This window comes from Bombina bombina, chromosome 7, assembly GCF_027579735.1.
Source record: "Bombina bombina isolate aBomBom1 chromosome 7, aBomBom1.pri, whole genome shotgun sequence".
Taxonomy (NCBI): Eukaryota; Metazoa; Chordata; class Amphibia; order Anura; family Bombinatoridae; genus Bombina; species Bombina bombina.
The window spans coordinates 489134660-489160784 of NC_069505.1; the positions used below are offsets into that span (position 1 = coordinate 489134660).

Sequence of the window (26125 nt, forward strand, 5' to 3'; positions counted from 1 at the left end):
TTAAAAAATACTTTATACCCTAAAAACCATCAACATGAAGGAGAATATTTTGGGCCTTCTTCCTCCCTTATCATGCTACTCTGTTGGACTATACTTGAATAGAATATATGGTAATAGTTATGTGAATATATGGACATAGCTGCTCAAAAAGAGTTTTAATGTCATTTGATGGCATAATAATGTTTTCCCAGAAAGTCCCGGCTGGAGTTTCCATGTCAAACTCTGAACCAAAATGGGGCAGGTGTTTTGGCCAAGAACCGACCTAAACAGGACCGACAGAGGAGAATGACATGTCCCAGCCCAGCTGAAATAAACAAAGTGATGATAACGGTCACTCTAGACCAGCTTGGGAAGGGCTGCAGCCTTCAGGAACTGATGGAGAAATGCATTCAATCATTTGGTGAGCTAGACCTTTCTTCAGTATTATATAACTAAGCAGATTCATGGGCATCTATTTTTCACATTCACATCTCTCCTCTTTACATCTGTGAAGCGCTTGCAAACTTAGAAGAGATTAACCTCAGATATCTCCTGTTGTGGATTGAATAGCTTCATATTTATATTTATTATTCCCTGGTAGACCCATCTGGAAAGCTTTGGCGAGATGAGAAGGTGGTCCACATGATCCTTGTCATGCACAGTTGGGTTGTTCCATCCTCTGAATTTGCACAGAAGCTACTTCAATTATATCCTTTAAAATATAACAAAATTTGTAGTAGGCTGAAGCCACAAAGCCACGAGTCTTAGTTGTTAAGTTTTCTATAAACAGCCACATATATAACCTTAACCTATCGCTACATACAAAGAAACCACCCAAAGTCAAAGGCTTCAAATCTGTCATTTACTCAGGTAAAAATTACATTGTTTCTCATTTTTTAGCTGATATGTATGTATTTTCTGTTGTACATTATTTTTTATAAAACGTAGTCATCCATTAACAGCATTTAGAAGTTACTTTGTATACATATTGTAAGGTGTGTCTCTTCAGGTTCTGGATTAAGCACTACCCAGAGGTGTTCCAGAGAGACAGCAAACTCGAGGAGATGATGTCTGAAGTTCAGGAGGCGATGAAAGAAGCAGGAGGCCAGGGTCATACAAAGCTCATTGATACCCCACCTGTGTAAGGAATCTTGGGAAACCATCACTCTCTGATCAAACTTTCATGACCTGTCATTACTTGCTCAATCTTCCAGAAATGCTCACTTGGTCCATTTTCCTACTTCCTTTAATCCACAAACATAATGTCTGCTACAGTCTGTCATTTTATTTAATTGTTTTGTCTCTCCTGTTTTTGCTGATTTTCTTTTTATCTCTGTATCCTTTAAGACTCTTCTCCTCTAACTGCCCCACTCTCAACCACATCTACTCTACATTCCTTCTACCAGACTTGACCAAGACATCACAGAGAAGATACAAAAGTCACCTAGTTTTATCAAGAAGAGAAAAGTCTCTTTGCTGTTTGACCACCTAGAGCCCAAGGAATTATCCGATCATCTCAGTTATCTGGAGTTCAAATGTTTCTGCAAGATTTCGGTAATACCATGTGAGAGATATCACTATGAACCGCTACATAAATTATTATCAAAAGCATAGATTCATAGACACTTTTATGGTTTGCCATCACATCAATCACTAGCAAGAAGGGAAAAAAATAAAAAAAATATGCTTACATGATAAATTAATTTTGGTCATAATCGTGAGAATCCATGAGACAACACAAGTGGGATTAACACCTGTCCACTAGGAGTAAGCAAAAAACACCCAACATAACAGAGTTTTAATCCCTCCCACTTTCCTATAATCCCTCAGTCATACATATGGCCAAGAGAATGTCATGCTCGGCAGAGCGGGTTCAGGAGTTTGGAGCTTATGTGTTGAGGTGACAGACATAGTCCAATCATGTGCACTAAAAGGGGCCAGCTTCTTTATGGTACTACTCCTTTTAGGAATGGTTGAGACAACAGACAAACAGTGCAGGTTTTATTGTACATGAAACTGGAATAGGTAGCAGTAACGCCCACACTGGAGCTGAAGTCTGAAGTAGTGTCCACTCTAGGGCCAGGAACAGGAGTGTCTCCTTTAGGGCCAGGAACTGGGAGTGACCACTAGAGAGAGCCAGAGGACTGAAATGCCTACTTGTGGGCCAGGGACAAGAGTGACCACTTGAGGTTTTGAAGACTGGAATACCCACTTGAAGGCCAAGACAGTAGAGCCCACTTGAGGGCCAAAGACAGGAGTGTCCACTTGAGGCCAAGACTGGAACAAGATACTGGTGCTTAGCAAACACCCTCTGCAGGGCTTGAGTACAGGAGTAGGATACCAGTGCTTGGCAGACACCCTCTGCAGGGCTTGGGTACTGGAGCAGGATACTGGTGCTTTGCAGATACCCTCTGCAAACATAGGGTGCTGAAACAGGATACAGGTGCTTGGCAGATGCCATCTGCTGGGTTATGATACTGGAACAGGATAGTAGTGTTTGGCAGATGCCCTCTGCTGGGCTAGAGTACTGGAGCAGTATACCATTGCTTGACAGATGCCATCTACAGGGCTTGGGTACTGGAACAGAATACTGGTGTTTTTTAGGGACGGTCTGCAAGGCTAGGTACAGAAGCTGGATGCTGGTGCTAGACAGGCCCCTTCTTCAAGACTTGGATACAGGAGCAGGATACCAGACTAGATATACTGGATACACTGGCAGCAGAAACTGGCAGATAACAAGAGAATAGTCTGAAGACAACCTAAGGGTCAGATACCAGAAATAAGTCCAATCAGTAACCAAACACAGAGAGTATCCGGAAAAGTAGTCAGAAAACAAGCTAAGTTCAGTTTACCAGAGAAGCTGTCTGATCCTTCATCTAAACACAGGGGAGATCCAAAAGAGAGATCAGGAGACAAGTCGGGTACAGGAGCCAGAAGATACACCAGAAAATCTTGTATACAGGCACAGGTCAGAGGCACAAACAGAGTGTAAAACATAATATCAGGGCAGGGAATGGCCTGTGAGGCAGCCTTTTATAGCTGTGCTGATTGTAAAACTACCTGCAGCGGGCAAGAAGGTGGTCCTAGAGAGCTAGCCAGTTCAAGCAGTGGATCTCCAAGAACAACATCACAAACCAGAGCTCTCTGGTTGTGAAGAGACAGGGAAACAGGCTGTGATCCAGGAGCCCCAGGTTCAATCCTGGGCACGGCTGTGACAGTACTCGCTCCCCAAGCACACCCTATGGGCAGCTTTAGCTTCTTCATAGATCTGTAGATCCACTCTTCTAACCAGTGTACCTTGTGAAGCATAGACACAGTCTTGTGGAATAGGCTCCTCTTTGATGGATATTTTACTTAGTGCTTCAATAGTGTGATCATGTGATTGTGCCTTAGACCTATGCTTAAAGGATCTAAAGAGGTAGGATTGATGGTTAGACACTGAAGAACCCCTCTTCCAGACAGTAGTCTGGGGCTTTACCTCTTCTGCGTCTGAGTCCTCATAAACTGTGGTGAATCCATCAGTATCCCCTTCCTCGGTGTAAAAGGATTCTGTAGAAATTGTATGAAACTGGCAGATGAAATTTGACATACACTTTAGTAGACTCAGCATTAGTCTGGTGACACAGATTAACAGTAAATCTGCTGGAAACTTGCTTCATTGATGTCTGAGGGCTTAAAGGATGCAGTCCCAATCTTATCTTAAAGTTAGTGTAGAAAGACAGTGCTCACACAGAACTCAGCCTTAGGTGCATCTGAAGCATTGTTTAACTTAGGACTCTTCCATGCCGGTACTACCACGTTTAGGCATGGTTGAGATGACAGACAATGCAGGTTTTATTGTACAGGAAACTGGAGGTAGCAGTAATGCCCATGAGAGTCCATGAACCATCACATGTGGGATCCTATACAAAAGCAGTGAAGTCCATGAGACCTCCATGAAAAAGGGCGGGATAACAGTTACAGAAGGTATGACACTACACAGGCACAGCTGCTTATATAACTTTCATGCCAAAAGTAGCTTTAGAAGAGGAAAGTATGTCAAAATGGTACAAATCGGTTAAAGTATGTAAAGAGGACTAAGTGGCTGCCTCATAAATTTGTTCAATTGAAGCTATATTCTTGAAAGCCCAAGAGGTTGCAACTGCTGTAGAAAAGTAAGCAGTAATTTGTTCTGGGGAAGACTTCCCCACAATCAATAAGGCTTTGGGAATTAAAGCCTTAAGCCAAGCAGCTAAATTAATTGCAGTAGCTTTCAGTCCCTTGTTGAACCCAGAAAAATAAATAAACAAAGAAGTAACATTTCTAAATGTTTTTGTGAATAAACAAAGAAGGAGCATTTCTAAATGTAGAGATAACTTTTCAAGGCTCTAAAAACATCTATGATGTGAAGAAGGGTTCCGCCTGAAATAGCAGCAGACTGAAATATCCCGATCCGATCGGGATGATTGACGGCCCCTGCTAGTGGCCAATCGGCTGCCAGTGAGCAGGGGGCGGCATTGCACAAGCATTTCGCCAGAAATGCTTGTGCAATGTTAAATGCCGACAGCGTATGCTACAGCGAATCATGTCCGTTCGACCGTTAATAAATCTACCCCAAGTCTCCCTTTAGCATTTTTAGGAGTTGGACAGAGAAAAGGAACCACAATTTCCTTTTAAAAGTTATGTGAAGATACCACTTTAGGAAGGAAATTATAGTTGGTTCTTGAACCTCCGTTTCCTGATGAAAAATCAGTTAAGGGTAATTACAGGATAGAGCAGTAAGTTCAGACACTTTTCCGGCCAAGGATATGGCCAGAGGCAAAGAACCTTCGCAGATAACAGCTGAATATCAAGACCATGAGTCCTTTTTATCAAGCCGTCAACTGTGCTGCATTCGCCGGCACCAATACGCTCGCCTGACATCGCCTAACATCGTGGCTGCAGACCTGAATACGCTCTCCTTATTTATCAAAAAAGCTGTCAAAAAGCCGCGCACCAAGTACAGGGCGATGAGCAGCGGACTGTTGTTAACTAACAGTCATCGATCTCGCTGCTATTCAGCTTTTCCCAGCTTTATTTATACCCTGTCACTAAACACCGCCACTATACTAAAATGTTTAACCCCTATCCCGCCGCTCCCGGACCCCGCCGCAACTAAATAAATGTATCAACCCTATCCCTCCGCTCCCGGACCCCGCCGCAACTAGATAAAGTTATTAACCCCTATCCTGCCGCTCCCTGAGCCCACCGCAACTATAGTAGTTATTAACCCCTATCCCGCCGCTCCGGGAGCCCACCGCAACTCTAATAAAGTTATTAACCCCTATCCCCCCGCTCCCGGAACCCACCGCAACTAAATAAATGTATTAACCCCTAAACCCCTGGCCTCCCACATCGCTACCACTTACTAAACCTATTAACCACTAAACCGCCAGACCCCCACATCGCCATAAACTAAATTCAACTATTAACCCCTAAACCTAACAATGTGAAAGTGATTGAGGAGCACAGGTGAGAATGAGTTGCAACAAAAAGGTTTATTTGAAACGGCTTGCAATGTTACAACGCAAATGAGTGAAACAGAGAACAAACAGTGTGAGGGGAGAAAAACATGCTCCCCGGGGCTAATACATGACAAACAGAATCTACTGTTAGAAAGCAGACTACAAAAAAGACAGGTATACGCGTTTCAGCAGAATGCCTTACTCATTACCTGGTTAAAAGTAAATGTGTGTGCTCTTTAAAAAGACTAGTAGGCAGCTTCCTATTGGTTACTAGGGACCCACCCCCTTGTTGCTAGGTGTAAACAACAAACCAATTACGAAGTTCAGTAGATACACAGAAAATCACTACCAGTGTTAACATTGAAACTCCTAAAGTATTATGTGATAATCTGAAGAACAAACAAACTAACAAACTTATCATTACTGCATAAATTAAATAAAGGGGCACCAATTTATCCAAGTTATTTTAACTATCTGGGTAAGGGTGACCTAATGCAGGAAAATACAGATGAGGGTTTGTAATCTAACTATGTCATGTGTTTCATGGGTAATATGCAGTTCATCATTTTTTCTCTTTGATTTAAAGTGGAGCTTCTGCTTCCATACACTCTGAAACATAATACAGAAAATTATATGAGAATAGTTATTCAAGACATTATACAGATTATCATTTGAATTCTAAATTCTAAATATTTTGAGTGCACAGACGGTAAACAACACTAATTAGTCCTAGATAATGTTCCTGGAAGGGAAGGTAAAATTTAGGTTATTCTAGTGTGAACAAGTATCCACTAGCAAAATAATGGTATTGCATCAATAGCAATTATTGTCTAGATAACCTTGCTAATGGAGGTTTACCGGGAACAGGGGCCAAGAAGATGGTGAGAATATGTGGGCAGTAAGCTATAGTTCCACTTACGAAAAGCGAGCCCGAGATGGTGCTTACTCGGTTTTGGATGAAGAGGCATAGAGAGGTGAGCAGGACCTCGGGCTGGGAGAGAAATAAGTAACAACAGGGGAGAATAAATTCTCACCAAAAGTTTATTAGGTCATATTCAGAATTGAGACCTTCAGGAACTCTTGTCCTGAGTTTGAAAATCCAAAATACTTCTCTCTCCCCCAGCCTTCGGTCCCTATCTTGTCCCCTCTTCAGTGGGGGGACCTTTTCTATGACGGTCCAAGAGAAGTTAGAGGTATCTTTAGCATGTATACCTGCAAAATGTTGTACCAGAGGGGTGGATAATACTCCCGCCCTAATATCTGCTAAGTGTTCTTTTATTCGGACCCTGACTTCCCTGGTCGTGAGACCCACATATTGAAGTGAACAATTCCTACAGCTAATGAGATATATCACATAGGTGGATCTACAATTTAGACATGTGTCTATTTCAAAAGCTTGGCCAGTTGTTAGTGAATTGAACTGATTTCCTGTTGTCACTTTCTCGCATGCCACGCAAGTTCGATGGTGGCAGCGGAAAGTGCCCTTACAGCTCAACCATGATGACACATTTTGGCCTTGTGTTTTCAATCTAGTAGGTGCTATTAGGTTGCCTATGGTTTTATTCTTCTTATAGGATACTCTCAAGCCTCTCTCTACTACCTCCTTCAATCTGTCATCAGCAGACAGCATGCAGAAGTTTCTCTTGATGATTTGACAAATATCATCATATTGTTTAGAGTATTCTGTTAGGAAAATGATCTTGTCATCTGTCCTTTGTTGCGGACTCAGTCTTTCCCTCGAAGCCCTAGATGGTCCAAGGAGTTTGTCCCTAGGTATACTCTCTACAATTTTCCTAGCCTTGGAGATGACCGAATCCCTATAGCCTCTCTCCCTAAGCCTTCTCTCTAGGTCATCCGCCTGTTTATTGTAAACTGCTGCATCGCTGCAGTTTCTCTTCAGGCGGATGAACTGTCCCTTTGCAACCCCCTTGAATACTCCTTGCGGGTGACAACTTTTTGCATGTAAAAGGGAATTTCCCGAGATTGGCTTCCGATAGGTTTCTGAGGCTATTGTCTGTCCTGGCTCACCTACCAATGTTACATCTAGAAAGTTGATACTCCTACTTTGTACTTCATGGGTAAAGTGGATTCCCATGGCGTCATCATCAAGGCTGTCCAAAAAGATCTGTAGGTCAGACCTATTGCCCCTCCATATGAACAAGAGGTCATCTATAAAACGGCCATACCAAATAATACATCCTTTGTGGGGATTGCCATCTCCAAAGACGTGGGACAGCTCCCACCAACCCATGAATAGGTTGGCATATGAGGGGGCAAACTTTGCCCCCATCGCTGTCCCACGCCTTTGGAGAAAGAAATCCCCTCCAAATTCAAAATAATTGTGGCTCAATAAAAAATGTGTTACCTCTACTACATAGTCCACAAAGGCAGAGTCTGACCCCCAGTATCTTTCCATAAAGAAGCGTATGGCCTCCAATCCCCTCTCATGTGGAATGGAGGTATAGAGTGACCTTACGTCAGCTGTTACCCATAAGAAATCTTCAGCCCACTTCACACGTGAGAGGAGATTGAGGACATGCTTAGGCCTAGATTTAGAGTTCGGCGGTAGCCGTCAAAACCAGCGTTAGAGGCTCCTAACGCTGGTTTTGGGCGCCCGCTGGTATTTGGAGTCAGTGATTAAAGGGTCTAACGCTCACTTTTCAGCCGCGACTTTTCCATACCGCAGATCCCCCTACGCCATTTGCGTAGCCTATCTTTTCAATGGGATCTTCCTAACGCCGGTATTTAGAGTAGTTTCTGAAGTGAGCGTTAGAGCTCTAACGACAAAACTCCAGCCGCCTGAAAATAGCAGGAGTTAAGAGCTTTCTGGCTAACGCCGGTTCATAAAGCTCTTAACTACTGTACCCTAAAGTACACTAACACCCATAAACTACCTATGTACCCCTAAACCGAGCTCCCCCCACATCGCCGCCACTCGATTAAAATATTTTAACCCCATATCTGCCGACCGCCACCTACGTTATACTTATGTACCCCTAATCTGCTGCCCCTAACCCCGCCGACCCCTATATTATATTTATTAACCCCTAACTTGCCCCCCACAACGTCGCCGCAAGCTACTTAAAATAATTAACCCCTAATCTTCCGACCGCAAATCGCCGCCACCTACGTTATCCCTATGTACCCCTAATCTGCTGCCCCTAACATCGCCGACCCCTATGTTATATTTATTAACCCCTAATCTGCCCCCCACAACGTCGCCGACACCTGCCTACACTTATTAACCCCTAATCTGCCGAGCGGACCTGAGCGCTACTATAATAAATGTATTAACCCCTAATCCGCCTCACTAACCCTATCATAAATAGTATTAACCCCTAATCTGCCCTCCCTAACATCGCCGACACCTAACTTCAATTATTAACCCCTAATCTGCCGACCGGAGCTCACCGCTATTCTAATAAATGTATTAACCCCTAAAGCTAAGTCTAACCCTAACACTAACACCCCCCTAACTTAAATATAATTTACATCTAACGAAATAAATTAACTCTTATTAAATAACTTATTCCTATTTAAAGCTAAATACTTACCTGTAAAATAAATCCTAATATAGCTACAATATAAATTATAATTATATTATAGCTATTTTAGGATTAATATTTATTTTACAGGTAACATTGTATTTATTTTAACCAGGTACAATAGCTATTAAATAGTTAAGAACTATTTAATAGTTACCTAGTTAAAATAATTACAAATTTACCTGTAAAATAAATCCTAACCTAAGTTATAATTAAACCTAACACTACCCTATCAATAAAATAATTAAATAAACTACCTACAATTACCTACAATTAACCTAACACTACACTATCAATAAATTAATTAAACACAATTGCTACAAATAAATACAATTAAATAAACTATCTAAAGTACAAAAAATAAAAAAGAACTAAGTTACAGAAAATAAAAAAATATTTACAAACATAAGAAAAATATTACAACAATTTTAAACTAATTACACCTACTCTAAGGCCCCTAATAAAATAACAAAGACCCCCAAAATAAAAAATTCCCTACCCTATTCTAAAATACAAAAATTACAAGCTCTTTTACCTTACCAGCCCTGAACAGGGCCCTTTGCGGGGCATGCCCCAAGAAGTTCAGCTCTTTTGCCTGTAAAAGAAAACATACAATACCCCCCCCCCCCAACATTACAACCCACCACCCACATACCCCTAATCTAACCCAAACCCCCCTTAAATAAACCTAACACTAATCCCCTGAAGATCTTCCTACCTTGCCTTCACCATACCAGGTTCACCGATCCGTCCTGGCTCCAAGATCTTCATCCAACCCAAGCGGGGGTTGGCGATCCATAATCCGGTGCTGAAGAGGTCCAGAAGAGGCTCCAAAGTCTTCATCCTATCCGGCAAGAAGAGGACATCCGGACCGGCAAACATCTTCTCCAAGCCGCATCTTCTATCTTCTTCCATCCGGTGCGGAGCGGGTCCATCTTGAAGCAGGCGACGCGGATCCATCCTCTTCTTCCGATGTCTCCCGACGAATGACGGTTCCTTTAAGGGACGTCATCCAAGATGGCGTCCCTCGAATTCCGATTGGCTGATAGGATTCTATCAGCCAATCGGAATTAAGGTAGGAATTTTCTGATTGGCTGATGGAATCAGCCAATCAGAATCAAGTTCAATCCGATTGGCTGATCCAATCAGCCAATCAGATTGAGCTCGCATTCTATTGGCTGTTCCGATCAGCCAATAGAATGCGAGCTCAATCTGATTGGCTGATTGGATCGGCCAATCGGATTGAACTAGATTCTGATTGGCTGATTCCATCAGCCAATCAGAAAATTCCTACCTTAATTCCGATTGGCTGATAGAATCCTATCAGCCAATCGGAATTCGAGGGACGCCATCTTGGATGACGTCCCTTAAAGGAACCGTCATTCGTCGGGAGACATCGGAAGAAGAGGATGGATCCGCGTCGCCTGCTTCAAGATGGACCCGCTCCGCACCGGATGGAAGAAGATAGAAGATGCGGCTTGGAGAAGATGTTTGCCGGTCCGGATGTCCTCTTCTTGCCGGATAGGATGAAGACTTTGGAGCCTCTTCTGGACCTCTTCAGCACCGGATTATGGATCGCCAACCCCCGCTTGGGTTGGATGAAGATCTTGGAGCCAGGACGGATCGGTGAACCTGGTATGGTGAAGACAAGGTAGGAAGATCTTCAGGGGATTAGTGTTAGGTTTATTTAAGGGGGGTTTGGGTTAGATTAGGGGTATGTGGGTGGTGGGTTGTAATGTTGGGGGGGGGGTATTGTATGTTTTCTTTTACAGGCAAAAGAGCTGAACTTCTTGGGGCATGCCCCGCAAAGGGCCCTGTTCAGGGCTGGTAAGGTAAAAGAGCTTGTAATTTTTGTATTTTAGAATAGGGTAGGGAATTTTTTATTTTGGGGGTCTTTGTTATTTTATTAGGGGGCTTAGAGTAGGTGTAATTAGTTTAAAATTGTTGTAATATTTTTCTTATGTTTGTAAATATTTTTTTATTTTCTGTAACTTAGTTCTTTTTTATTTTTTGTACTTTAGATAGTTTATTTAATTGTATTTCTTTGTAGCAATTGTGTTTAATTAATTTATTGATAGTGTAGTGTTAGGTTAATTGTAGGTAATTGTAGGTAGTTTATTTAATTATTTTATTGATAGGGTAGTGTTAGGTTTAATTATAACTTAGGTTAGGATTTATTTTACAGGTAAATTTGTAATTATTTTAACTAGGTAACTATTAAATAGTTATTAACTATTTAATAGCTATTGTACCTGGTTAAAATAATTACAAAGTTGCCTGTAAAATAAATATTAATCCTAAAATAGCTATAATATAAATGTAATTTATATTGTAGCTATATTAGGATTTATTTTACAGGTAAGTATTTAGCTTTAAATAGGAATAAGTTATTTAATAAGAGTTAATTTATTTCGTTAGATGTAAATTATATTTAAGTTAGGGGGGTGTTAGTGTTAGGGTTAGACTTAGCTTTAGGGGTTAATACATTTATTAGAATAGCGGTGAGCTCCGGTCGGCAGATTAGGGGTTAATAATTGAAGGTAGGTGTCGGCGATGTTAGGGAGGGCAGATTAGGGGTTAATACTATTTATTATAGGGTTAGTGAGGCGGATTAGGGGTTAATACATTTATTATAGTAGCGCTCAGGTCCGCTCGGCAGATTAGGGGTTAATAAGTGTAGGTAGGTGTCGGCGACGTTGTGGGGGGCAGATTAGGGGTTAATAAATATAACATAGGGGTCGGCGATGTTAGGGCAGCAGATTAGGGGTACATAGGGATAACGTAGGTGGCGGCGGTTTACGGAGCGGCAGATTAGGGGTTAAAAGTGTAATGCAGGGGTCAGCGATAGCGTGGGCGGCAGATTAGGGGTTAATAAGTGTAAGGTTAGGGGTGTTTAGACTCGGGGTACATGTTAGAGTGTTAGGTGCAGACGTAGGAAGTGTTTCCCCATAGGAAACAATGGGGCTGCGTTAGGAGCTGAACGCTGCTTTTTTGCAGGTGTTAGGTTTTTTTCAGCTCAAACAGTCCCATTGTTTCCTATGGGAGAATCGTGCACGAGCACGTTTTTGAGGCCGGCCGCGTCCGTAAGCAACTCTGGTATCGAGAGTTGCATTTGCGGTAAAAATGCTCTACGCTCCTTTTTTGGAGCCTAACGCAGCATTTGTTTGAACTCTCGATACCAGAGTTAAATTTATGGTGCGGCCAGAAAAAAACCCGCGGAGCGTTAACAGCCCTTTTACCGCCGAACTCTAAATCTAGGCCTTAGTGTCTGAAAGGAAGCTCCAGAGTGAGCTCACCATTGGTTGTAGCACCTGATCAAGCCACTCTGACAGGTGCTCCAGGAGGGAGCCAATTCCACTTACAATTGGCCTCCCCTGCACATTCTGGACAGACTTGTGTACTTTGGGCAAGTGATTGAAGGTAGGTATTGCTGGGTTGGACACCAACAGGTAATCCCTTGTATTGTCATCAATAATGCCCATCTCTACTCCATTATCGACAAGGGAGGCCAACTGCCGCCGATAGAGCCTTGTAGGGTCACCTGCCAGAGTGGCATAATCATCCTGATTCCTCAGTTGTCTATAAGCCTCATCCTTAAACTCCTCTATACCAAGTACTACTATAGTACCCCCCTTATCCGCGGCCCTCACCACAATATTAGCATTGTTAGCCAAGCTATCCAGCGCTTTCTTGTGGTTAACAGAAATGTTCCGTTTTTGGCCTCTTGTGGAGCTATAATATAACCTGGTGAGGTCTTGCTCTACCCTTTGCTGGAATTTCTCAAGAATTGATCCCCTGTTATGTAGGGGATAAAAAGTTGACTTACATTTAAAGGATGGTGCTCGAATGGACATCCCAGTAGTGTGATCACCCCCTGTTGCCCCCAATGTTTCCAGGGCTCTAATATCACAATACTCCTGGAACTCAAGGTCCCCTCCATCCCCATCCCCCCTGATTTCAGGAGGCCTAAATGTAGGAATGGATTCGGGACTCTCACAATCTCCAGCCTGTTGGGAGTGGTAGAACTTTTTTAATGTTAACTTCCTTATTAACTTGTTCACATCAAGCAAAGTTCTAAATAGATCAAAGTCCACGTCTGGTGTGAATGATAGTCCCAGACTGAGTACCTCTAATTCGTACTTGTTTAGTACCTGGTCTGACAGATTCAGAACATTCTGTAGTTGCCCCTTCGTCGGCCCTTCCTCTGGGGGTATCTCCTCTGCTCTTTGAACTGGACGCTTGGTTCCATTCTTTCTCCTCCCCCCCCCCGTCTGGTGTTCTTTGGGGGGCCCGAAAAACCTGTTCCAATTGGGCATTTTCCGTCTCTCTGGTATCCCTTGAGGTTGCTCCTACACATTCTTGTTCTTCTCTGTAGTGTGAATGTGACTGGACTGTATGGGTCTTGAGTATAGGTGGTGGGAGCGCCGTTGCTATTGTGCTCTCTTTGGGTCTTGTTACCTGTTCCCTTGGTGGTAGCTCTTCCCCACCAGATCCAGAACCCTCGTCATATGACTCCCCCTCACTCTCATAGAAATTGACCCTTCTTCCTCTGTTTCGCCTTTGCTTATTCCTTCCCCTCTGTTGGTTTGGAAAGTAAGAATTTTTATTATGGTCCTTTTTCAAAAGGTACCTATCCCTCTTGTTCCAAATATATACCCGGTTCAAATCATAATCTGATTGATCACGCAGGTATTTATTGTGTTTCACTTCTAGAAGTAGGGTTTTAGCCTCCGCTATCACTTGTTGTAGTGTCGTGTCAAACTTAATATAGCTTGCCTCCTTGCTTCTGTTATTGAGTTCCCTTTGGATTTCCTTTATTTTGGTTGCTAGTTCATCCAATGATTTCCTCTTGAACTCACATATTAAGTCCATTAATTTGAGTGAGCAAGTGGTCAAATGGCCATTCCAGAGCTCAATGAATACCTTATCATCCGTTACGAATGTGGGGAACTTGTTCAGACGTAACCCCCTAGGTATAATACCCAGTTCTTGATATTTTATCAGGGTTTTTATGTCCCAACTCAATTTGTTCTCTTTTAATAAAAGGAACTCCAGTTCCTCAAACAGAGCAGCTAAGCTATAATGAGATTTATCAGTCGAAAAAACTTTATTATAATCCCCTTGGATCGTATCTCTTTCCTGTGCATTTCTTAGAGAGAATAATAACTTTGGAGTTTCATCATTATTAGCCCCCTCACTCATGCCTGACCGTTACCGCACTGTTATTATTTGAAAAATAGTGACTCAAAAATAGTGTTTCGAAAAACGATATGCAGAGAATGTGGTCACTCTTCCCCAGGGCCCGGCCCAGACCCTTCAATCAATGTATGAACAAAGTCAAATTCAGGGAATTAGCTGTGGGGAAGAGTAAAATTTGGCGTAGTGTGCTAGCACCAATAGTGTGCTCATAAACTGTAAAGGTATGATCAATTGACAGTTATGCAGTGCTCTCTTGAAGTAATCCTGAGCACATAAGTACATATAAATAGGAGGAGTGGGGTTCCGTCCGTTCCCTTATCAGACCGGTGCCCCTTAACCCCTTAATGACCGGACCATTTTTCAATTTTCTTACCCTTAATGACAATGGCTATTTTTACATTTCTGCAGTGTTTGTGTTTAGCTGTAATTTTCCTCTTACTCATTTACTGTACCCATACATATTATATACCGTTTTTCTCGCCATTAAATGGACTTTCTAAGGATACCATTATTTTCATCATATCTTATAATTTCCTATAAAAAAAAATATAAAATATGAGGAAAAAATTGAAAAAAACACACTTTTTCTAACTTTGACCCCCAAAATCTGTTACACATCTACAATCACCAAAAAACACCTATGCTAAATAGTTTCTAAATTTTGTCCTGAGTTTAGAAATACCCAATGTTTACATGTTCTTTACTTTTTTTGCAAGTTATAGGGCCATAAATACAAGTAGCACTTTGCTATTTCCAAACAACTTTTTTTCAAAATTAGCGCTAGTTACATTGGAACCCTGATATCTGTCAGGAATACCTGAATATCCCTTGACATGTATATATTTTTTTTTAGAAGACAACCCAAAGTATTGATCTAGGCCCATTTTGGTATATTTCATGCCACCATTTCACCGCCAAATGTCATCAAATAAAAAAAAAAGTTCACTTTTTCACAAATTTTGTCACAAACTTTAGGTTTCCCACTGAAATTATTTACAAACAGCTTCTGCAATTAAGGCACAAATGGTTGTAAATGCTTCTTTGGGATCCCCTTTGTTCAGAAATAGCAGACTTATATGGCTTTGTGGTTGCTTTTTGGTAAGTAGAAGGCCGCTAAATGCTGCTGCGCACCACACGTAAATTATGCCCAGCAGTTAAGGGGTTAAATTAGGTAGCTTGTAGGGAGCTTGCAGGGTTAATTTTAGCTTTAGGGTAGAGATCAGCCTCCCACCTGACACATCCCACCCCCTGATCCCTCCCAAACAGTTCTCTTCCCTCCCCCACCCCACAATTGTCCCCGCCATCTTAAGTACTGGCAGAAAGTCTGCCAGTACTAAATAAAAGGAGTTTTTATTTTTTTTAATAAAAAAAAATAAAATGTTTTAGCTGTGATGGACTCCTGCCTTAGCCCCAACCTCCATGATCCCCCCCCCCCCCAGCAATCTAACCCTCTCCCCTACCTAATTGCCGCCATCTTGGGTACTGGCAGCTGTCTGCCAGTACCCAATTTGCCCCCCAAAAAAGTGTTTTTAATTATTATTTTTTATTACTAATTTATTTTTTTCTGTAGTGTAGCAGCCCCCCACAATACCCCAACCCCCTCCCCCTCCCAGATCCTCATATATATATATTTCCCCCCCTCTTCCCACTCATTGGTGTCAGTGTGTTTAGGTGATCGCGGGCGTGCGCGCGCACCCGCGCGCGCACGCGCACGCGCATGCGCGCCCCCCGCACGCTCCCGGCACCCGGCGTGCACATTGCACTAACAGGAGCCGGATGCCGGGTAGCGATGGGCCGCCCACCCGCCTCCCTGTTGCGCTCCCACCCACCAACGAACCGGCCGCATCGCTACCGGTGCAGAGAGGGCCACAGAGTGGCTCTCTCTGCATCGGATGCTTTCTAAGGGTATTGCAGGATGCCTCAATATCGAGGCATCACTGCAATACCCTGAGAGCTGCTGGAAGCGATTGCGATCGCTTCCAGCACTCTCTTAGACAAGTGACGTACCAGGTACGTCCATTGTCACTAACTGCAAGTTTTTGCAGGACGTACCTGGTACGTCACTTGTCATTAAGGGGTTAACCACTATCTCACCGCCGGTACAGAGGTATATATATATGCATGCAAAAGTTCACAGCGTGGTTAGCTAGATAGAGCACTGTGGGATAAGAAGCAAATTTGTACCTTTGATCCTGCTGTTACCCACCGGAGATCATCCTCTGTCCGCTATTTACTGCTTACTGCCGTGTGACTTGTGTCTCCACTGGTGAATAATGCCGTGTGGCTCCCAGGGCAGCTTCCTCTCCAAGTGCGGTGTGTGTGTCGCCTCCTTGCCAAACGTCCCTGACAACGAGCAGGCTGTGCGGTCCTAAACCTAACAACCCGCTAACTTTACATTAAATATTAACTCATCCCTATCTTATAATAAATTTAAACTTACCTTTAGAATTAAATTAAACTATATTAAACTATTAATTAACCTACCCTAACTATTATTCTAAAATTACATTAAACTATATTAAACTAATAATTAATCTACCCTATTATACTAAAATTACATTAAACTATATTAAACTATTAATTAACCTACCCTAACTATTATACTAAAATTACATTAAACTATATTAAACTAATAATTAATCTACCCTATTATACTAAAATTACATTAAACTATATTAAACTAATAATTAATCTACTCTAACTATTATACTAAAATTACATTAAACTAACAATTAAATTAACTATATTATATTTTTAAAAACCTAACCCTACTCAAGTTATTTAAATCTACTATAAAAAATTACTGTTACAAAAAACTAACAACTAAGTTACACAAAATAACAAACACTAACGCCTAGATTTAGAGTTTTGTCGGTAAAGACCCGCATAGGTAACGCTCCTTTTTTTCTTACAGCTACCTTTAAACAACGCTGGTATTTAGAGTTGTCTGAATGGCTGCGTTAATCTCCGAAAATGGAGCATTAAGCCGAATTTAGCGCCACTTCAACCCTCAATACCAGCGTTGCTTACGGTAGCGGTAAGCTGGCAAAACGTGCTCGTGCACGATTCCCCCATAGGAGACAATGGGGCAGTTTGGGCTGAAAAAAAACCTTACACCTGCAAAAAAGCAGCGTTAAGCTCCTAACGCAGCCCCATTGTTTCCTATGGGGAAACACTTTCTAAATCTACACCTAACACTCTAACATGAACCCCGAGTCTAAACACCCCTAACCTTACACGTATTAACCCCTAATCTGCCGACCCCGCTATCGCTGACACCTACTTTATACTATTAACTCATAATCTTCCGCTCCGGACACCGCCACCACCTACATTATCCCTATGAACCCCTAATCTGCTGCCCCCAACATCGCCGACAACTATATTATATTTATTAACCCCTAATCTGCCCCCCCCAACGTCGCCACAACCTAACTACAAGTATTAACCCCTAATCTGCCGACCGGACATCGCCGCCACTATAATAAATGTATTAACCCCTAAACCGCCACCCTCCCGCCTCGCAAACACTAGAATAAATTGCATTAACCCCTAATCTGACCTCCCTAACATCGTCGCCACCTACCTACAATTATTAACCCCTAATCTGCCGTCCCCAACGTCGCCGCTACTATAATAAAGTTATTAACCCCTAAACCTAAGTCTAACCCTAACACCCCCCTAACTTAAATATAATTTAAATACAACAAAATAAATTTACTCTAATTAAATAAATGAATCCTATTTAAAACTAAATACTTACCTGTAAAATAAACCCTAATATAGCTACAATATAAATAATAATTATATTGTAGCTATTTTAGGATTTATTTGTATTTTACAGGCAACTTTGTATTTATTTTAACTAGGTGCAATAGTTATTAAATAGTTATTAACTATTTAATAACTACCTAGATAAAAGAAATACAAAATTACCTGTAAAATAAATCCTAATCTAAGTTACAATTAATCCTAACACTACACTATCATTAAATTAATTAAATAAATTAACTACAAGTACCTACAATTAAAAACAATTAAATAAACTAAAGTACAAAAAAACAAACACACACTAAATTACAGAAAATAAACAAATATTACAAGAATTTTAAACTAATTACACCTAATCTAAGCACCCTAATAAAATAAAAAAGCCCCCCAAAATAATAAAATTCCCTACCCTATTCTAAATTACCAAAGTAATCAGCTCTTTTACCAGCCCTTAAAAGGGCTTTTTGTGGGGCATTGCCCCAAAGTAATCAGCTCTTTTACCTGTAAATAAAAATACAATACCTTCCCCAACATTACAACCCACCACCCACATACCCCTATTCTAACCCACCCGAACCCCCCTTAAAAAAACCTATCACTAACCCCCTGAAGATCTCCCTACCTTGAGTCGTCTTCACTCAGCCGAGCCAAAGTCTTCATCCAATCCGGGAAATGTGGTCCTCCATCCGGGCGAAGTCTTGATCCAAGCGGCAAAGAAGAGGTCCTCCATCCGGGCGAGGGACGCCATCTTGGATGACGTCATTTAAAGGAACCTTCATTCGTCGTTAGTCCGTCGGGGAAGGAGGATGTTCCGCGTCGGCGGGATGAAGATGGATCCGGAAGACAGAAGATAGAAGATGCCGCTTGGAAGAAGACATCGCCCGGATGGAGGACCTCTTCTTTGCCGCTTGGAGGAAGACATCGACCGGATGGAGGACCACATTCGCCCGGATTGGATGAAGACTTTGGCTCGGCTGAGTGAAGACGACTCAAGGTAGGGAGATCTTCAGGGGGTTAGTGATAGGTTTTTTTAAGGGGGGTTTGGGTGGGTTAGAATAGGGGTATGTGGGTGGTGGGTTGTAATGTTGGGGGTATTGTATTTTTATTTACAGGTAAAAGAGCTGATTACTTTGTGGCAATGCCCCGCAAAAAGCCCTTTTAAGGGCTGGTAAAAGAGCTGATTACTTTGGTAATTTAGAATAGTGTAGGGCATTTTATTATTTTGGGGGGCTTTTTATTTTATTAGGGGGCTTAGATTAGGTGCAATTATTTTAAACTTCTTGTAATATTTTTTTTATTTTCTGTAATTTAGTGGGGGGGGGGGTTGTACTTTAGTTTAGTTTATTTAATTGTATTTAATTGCAAGTACTTGTAGTTAATTTATTTAATTAATTTAATGATAGTGTAGTGTTAGGTTTAATTGTAACTTAGGTTAGGATTTATTTTACAGGTAATTTTGTACTTATTTTAACTAGGTAGCTATTAAATAGTTAATAAATATGGGGGGGCGGGTCCGAACACCGACCAAGATGGCTGCTTTTAATTTTAGCTGACTCCGGGAGCTGATAGATCCGTTGCCTATCGCTTCTCAAATTCATAATCAAAGCCTGGAATTTCAACTAGCTTGTTGATTAATATCTGAAAAACAGATTTTTGTATTTTTTAACTTTGAATTCCAGCCAAGCAGACCGGAATAGATGAGGAACGCAGCGGAGGCCTAGTAACAGACCTGGCTCCTCATTTACCCTCCCTGAGTCCTGATATGTCAGGAATGACAGCCGTATGTGCTGTCCAGTTCTATTGCTGCTGAACCGAAGATCATAACTACTGAGCTAAAAACCCTGCAAGCTTCACAAGGTGAGACTATAATGGCGGCCTCCCGTTGTAGCGAGGGGATCATGGATGCAATTGACCGGTGGGAGAAAGAGGCACAAAAGACCCTAGCGGACCACTTTGCAAGACTGCAGCGGGACCTGCTTGATCTACTTGGCCCACACCTGGAAGGAACCGTGACGCAGAGTGCTTCTAGCACATTGAGGAGCTTTCACGAGCTGAAAGAGGGAGAACCAGGAAAGCTAGTTCCGGCTCCGTTATCTCTGAGAGTCACTCTTAGGGGTACAGCTGGGCAGCAAAAGAAAGGTGCTGCACAGCCCATCGAAACATCGGAGGCCTTATTGGAAGTACCTGTTCTGCTGCACTATACTGAGACAAGCCGGGACTCACAAGCGAGAGGTGCCGAGGTGCACGGGTGCCTACGCCATATCCCTCTTCTGTTAGGAAATTCCTGGGAGCTCCCTCCACATCTTGATGGTAATATACCCATTCAGCCAAAAGATCTTACTGCCATATGTCGACTGCAATATGGGAACGCAGCTGACGTTGGATCTTTGTCCCAGAGAACTGGTGTGGGCTAAAAACAACTTAGCAACGGAGGCAGCCTCTGAATGGCTACGCCATGTTGCCCCCTGTCTCTGTCATACTCCAGAGACATATTACCGACTCATTGTTTTCATCACTGTGGGTGTCGGCTGATTCTTTAAGTAAGCAGGCAGCTAGTGGGGCTATGCTATATACATGGGACACCCTATGACTACTTTAGCGTTATCTTTAAATCCTCCAATCCTACTGCTTACAATGCTAGATGAAGTTTAAGCCCTTTATTTTTACTTATCTGCCTGTTATCATCTAACTGACTATCTCATTGCCTATTGCACAAACTTGAGGTGATTGAGCGAGATGCGGCAATTCCTTTATATTTTTCGGGCGACAGAATTATGTCTCCAGACACATAATGCATAATTTAAAGGTGCATGTTGAAGGCGCAATTTTATTTCTACGCTGTCTTTAAACTTATAGCAAGAAAATGATCGGCTAAATATTAGTTCAGTTGTGACAGTTATTTTTATTAGTTTACCACAGTTAGGAAAATGTTAATGTACTATTATATACTCTCTCTCTGTGCAGATATTATATTTTCAAATGCTTGTACTACTATTTCTGTTTAGCAGCGTACTAAGGAGTGTATGGTCATTTTTATTCTTTTGCTGTATTTCCCTTTAGCATATCAATGTTTGGTGAATTGTTTTTCATATGCTTTCTAATTGCTATCGATATCTAATTATTACTATGATCCTTCAGTTTATGGGTATAGGGCCCATACCCAAAATGGCAGGCCTTAAATGTGCGAAACAAAGACATTAAGGCCTAGATTTGGAGTTCGGCGGTAGCCGTCAAAACCAGCGTTAGAGGCTCCTAACGCTGGTTTTGGCCGCCCGCTGGTATTTGGAGTCAGTGATTAAACGGTCTAACGCTCACTTTTCAGCCGCGACTTTTCCATACCGCAGATCCCCCTACGCCATTTGCGTATCCTATCTTTTCAATGGGATCTTCCTAACGCCGGTATTTAGAGTAGTTTCTGAAGTGAGCGTTAGAGCTCTAACGACAAAACTCCAGCCGCCTGAAAATAGCAGGAGTTAAGAGCTTTCTGGCTAACGCCGGTTCATAAAGCTCTTAACTACTGTACCCTAAAGTACACTAACACCCATAAACTACCTATGTACCCCTAAACCGAGCTCCCCCCACATCGCCGCCACTCGATTAAAATATTTTAACCCCATATCTGCCGACCGCCACCTACGTTATACTTATGTACCCCTAATCTGCTGCCCCTAACCCCGCCGACCCCTGTATTACATTTATTAACCCCTAACCTGCCCCCCACAACGTCGCCGCCAGCTACTTAAAATAATTAACCCCTAATCTGCCGACCGCAAAGCGCCGCCACCTACGTTATCCCTATGTACCCCTAATCTGCTGCCCCTAACACCGCCGACCCCTATATTATATTTATTAACCCCTAATCTGCCCCCCTCAACGTCGCCTCCACCTGCCTACACTTATTAACCCCTAATCTGCCGAGCGGACCGCACCGCTACTATAATAAAGTTATTAACCCCTAACCCGCCTCACTAACCCTATCATAAATAGTATTAACCCCTAATCTGCCCTCCCTAACATCGCCGACACCTACCTTCAATTATTAACCCCTAATCTGACGACCGGAGCTCATCGCTACTATAATAAATGGATTAACCCCTAAAGCTAAGTCTAACCCTAACACTAACACCCCCCTAACTTAAATATAATTTACATCTAACGAAATAAATTAACTCTTATTAAATAACTTATTCCTATTTAAAGCTAAATACTTACCTGTAAAATAAATCCTAATATAGCTACAATATAAATTATAATTATATTATAGCTATTTTAGGATTAATATTTATTTTACAGGCAACTTTGTAATTATTTTAACCAGGTACAATAGCTATTAAATAGTTAAGAACTATTTAATAGTTACCTAGTTAAAATAATAACAAATTTACCTGTAAAATAAATCCTAACCTAAGATATAATTAAACCTAACACTACCCTATCAATACATTAATTAAATAAACTACCTACAATTACCTACAATTAACCTAACACTACACTATCAATAAATTAATTAAACACAATTCCTACAAATAAATACAATTAAATAAACTAGCTAAAGTACAAAAAATAAAAAAGAACTAAGTTACAAAAAATAAAAAAATATTTACAAACATAAGAAAAATATTACAACAATTTTAAACTAATTACACCTACTCTAAGCCCCCTAATAAAATAACAAAGCCCCCCAAAATAAAAAATTCCCTACCCTATTCTAAATTAAAAAAGTTACAAGCTCTTTTACCTTACCAGCCCTGAACAGGGCCCTTTGCGGGGCATGCCCCAAGAATTTCAGCTCTTTTGCCTGTAAAAAAAAACATACAATACCCCCCCCAACATTACAACCCACCACCCACATACCCCTAATCTAACCCAAACACCCCTTAAAGAAACCTAACACTAAGCCCCTGAAGATCTTCCTACCTTGTCTTCACCATCCAGGTATCACCGATCCGTCCTGGCTCCAACATCTTCATCCAACCCAAGCGGGGGTTGGCGATCCATCATCCGGTGGCTGAAGAGGTCCAGAAGAGGCTCCAAAGTCTTCCTCCTATCCGGCAAGAAGAGGACATCCGGATCGGCAAACATCTTCTCCAAGCGGCATCTTCGATCTTTTTCCATCCGGTGCGGAGCGGGTCCATCTTGAAGCAGGCGACGCGGATCCATCCTCTTCTTCCGTTGTCTCCTCTTCTTCCGTTGTCTCCCGACGAATGACGGTTCCTTTAAGGGTTCCGATCAGCCAATAGAATGCGAGCTCAATCTCCTTTTTTGGAGCCTAACGCAGCATTTGTTTGAACTCTCGATACCAGAGTTAAATTTATGGTGCGGCCAGAAAAAAACCCGCGGAGCGTTAACAGCCCTTCTACCGCCAAACTCCAAATCTAGGCCATAATGTTTACTCCCTAGTACTTTAATGACGATGCCTTCAAACTATATTTAGAGAGAATCCTTAATTGATAACTAAAGCTATGACTCCACGTAATAGACTTATATATCCCTATTAGGATTTGATAGATTATACACAGACTTCTCATACACCCAAGGTTGTTGTTGCAAATATTTATTTAAAACAAGCCATAATAATACTAACTCTAGTTTACTGCATCTTCTGATGGTACAGGTTTCATGCCCTATCGCCCAATTAGTCTTTGCCTACCCCCTCTCATAGCCCGCCTATGCTTAAACAGTGACCAGAGTCTTCTTCTGTTGTTTTCCTTGAAACTCCCTGTTTTTTCAGAAATTGTGCATATCAGTTTACAACATATTTTCTTATATCTATATATAAAAAAGTAAAATGAGGTTTAATACTGGAGATCCATAAGTGGTCTCCCTTTAGTCATGATTACCCTCTGCTAGACAGCTTTATATTACTAGAAGGTACAAAAGTGACCTTAACGATCATTTGGAGGGTATGTAGTTTATCTGGCAGATGGTATCCATCATGTTGTTGTTTGAACCTATCATTTGCATATATCTTATTACTTTTCTCTGGTTTGTATTGATTGTATTATATGCAACTTATTTGTGCTGTATGTAATTATTTAATGCTTTTTGTAAGCCTTATTTTTCAACCTCAATAAAAACACTAAATGTTAAAAAAAAAATAATAGTTAATAAATATTTAATAGCTATTGTACCTAGTTAAAATAAATACAAAGTTGCCTGTAAAATAAATATAAATCCTAAAATAGATACAATGTAATTATTATTTATATTGTAGCTATATTAGGGTTTATTTTCTAGGTAAGTATTTAGTTTTAAATAGGAATAATTTATTTAATTCTAGGACTATTATTTCGTTTTATTTAAATTATATTTAAGTTAGGGGGGTGTTAGGGTTAGGGTTAGACTTAGGTTTAGGGGTTAATAACTTTATTATAGTAGCGGCGATGTTGTGGGCGGGAGATTAGGGGTTAATAAATTTTATTCTAGTGTTTGCGAGGTGGAAGTTGTGGCGGTTTAGGGGTTAATACATTTATTATAGTGGCAGCAATGTCCGGTCGGCAGATTAGGGGTTAAAAAATTTTATTAGAGGGTTTGCGATGTGGGTAGGGCCTTGGTTTAGGGGTTCATAGGTAGTTTATGGGTGTTAGTGTACTTTATAGCACAGTAGTTAAGAGCTTTATATTCCCGCGTTAGCCAATAAAGCTCTTAACTACTGACTTATTTTGTCGGTAGGAGTCTTGTCGGTAGAGGCTCTACCGCTCACTTTTTCCAAGACTCCAAATACCAGCGTTAGGCAAATCCCATAGAAAAGATAGGATACGCAATTGACGTAAGGGGATCTGCGGTAGCCTGGAGTCGCGGAAAGAAAGTGAGCGGTAGACCCTTCCTGGCTGACTCTAAATACCAGCGGGCGTTAAAAAGCAGCGTTAGGACCCCTTAACGCTGCTTTTGACGGCTAACGCCAAACTCTAAATCTAGCCGTAAGTTACAAAAAATAAAAAACACTAAGTTACAAAAAATAAAAAACACTAAGTTACACAAAATAAAAAACACTAAGTTACACAAAATAAAAAAAATTATCAAAAATTTAAACTAATTACACCTAATTTAATAGCCCTATCAAAATAAAAAATCTCCCCCCTCAAAAAAATAAAAAAAAACCTAACCTAAAATAAACTACCAATGGCCCTTAAAAGGGATTTTTGCAGGGCATTGCCCCAAATATATCATCTCTTTTCCCTGTAAAAAAATACAAACACCCCCCCAACAGTAAAACACACCACCTACACAACCAACCCCCCAAATAAAAATCTATCTAAATAAATCTAAGCTCCCCATTGCCCTGAAAAGGGCATTTGGATGGGCATTGCCCTTAAAAGGGCATTTAGCTCTTTTTCCGCAAGTTTGTATTTATTTTACCTACTTAGACTAGTTAGTAAATAGTTATTAACTATTTGCTAACTACCTAGCTAAAATAAATACAAATTTACCTGTAAAATAAAACCTAACCTGAGTTACACTAACACCTAACCTTACACTACAATTGAATAAATTACCTAAATTAAATAAAATTACCTAAATTACAAAAAAAAACACTAAATTAATTGTCTAAACCCTAAGCTAAAAATAAAATCCAAGCCGGCAGAAGTGGTCCTCCAGACGGGCAGAAGTCTTCATTCAGACGGCATCTTCTATCTTCATCCTTCCGATGCGGAGCGACTCCATCTTCAAGACATCCGGCGCGGAGCATCCTCTTCAATCGAAGTCTTCTTCCCGAATGAAGGTTCCTTTAAGTGACCTCATCCAAAATTGCGTCCCTTGAATTCCGATTGGCTGATAGAATTCTATCAGCCAATCGGAATTAAAGGTGAAAAAATCCTATTGGCTGATGCAATCAGCCAATAGGATTGAGCTTGCATTCTATTGGCTGTTCCAATCAATTAATTATATTTAAGTTAGGGAGTGTTAGGGTTAGACTTAGGGGTTAATAACATTAGTATAGTGGCGGCGACATTGGGGCGGCAGATTAGGGGTTAATAACTGTAATGTAGGTTGTGGCAATGTTAGGGACAGCAGATTAGGGGTTAATAATATTTAACTAGTGTTTGCGATGCGGGAGTGCGGCGGTTTAGGGATTAATATGTTTATCATAGTGGCAGTGATGTCGGGAGCGGCAGATTTTATTTTAGTGTTTGCGATGCGGGAGGG

At 41.2% G+C, this 26125-nt stretch overlaps 1 protein-coding gene across 2 annotated transcripts in view; it reads left to right on the forward strand.

Annotated features, from left to right (window-relative positions):
• Window positions 1-26125, forward strand: part of RASGRP4 (RAS guanyl releasing protein 4) — a 114974-nt gene that overhangs the window by 51413 nt on the left and 37436 nt on the right. Inside the window, exons 2-6 of one of the 2 annotated variants that reach the window (XM_053721621.1) lie at window positions 192-400; window positions 581-686; window positions 799-849; window positions 989-1120; window positions 1386-1533. In XM_053721621.1, coding sequence (XP_053577596.1) covers window positions 192-400; window positions 581-686; window positions 799-849; window positions 989-1120; window positions 1386-1533 — 646 coding nt within the window. The remainder of the gene's footprint in view (window positions 1-191; window positions 401-580; window positions 687-798; window positions 850-988; window positions 1121-1385; window positions 1534-26125) is intronic. The other variant, XM_053721622.1, reaches the window with a different exon arrangement.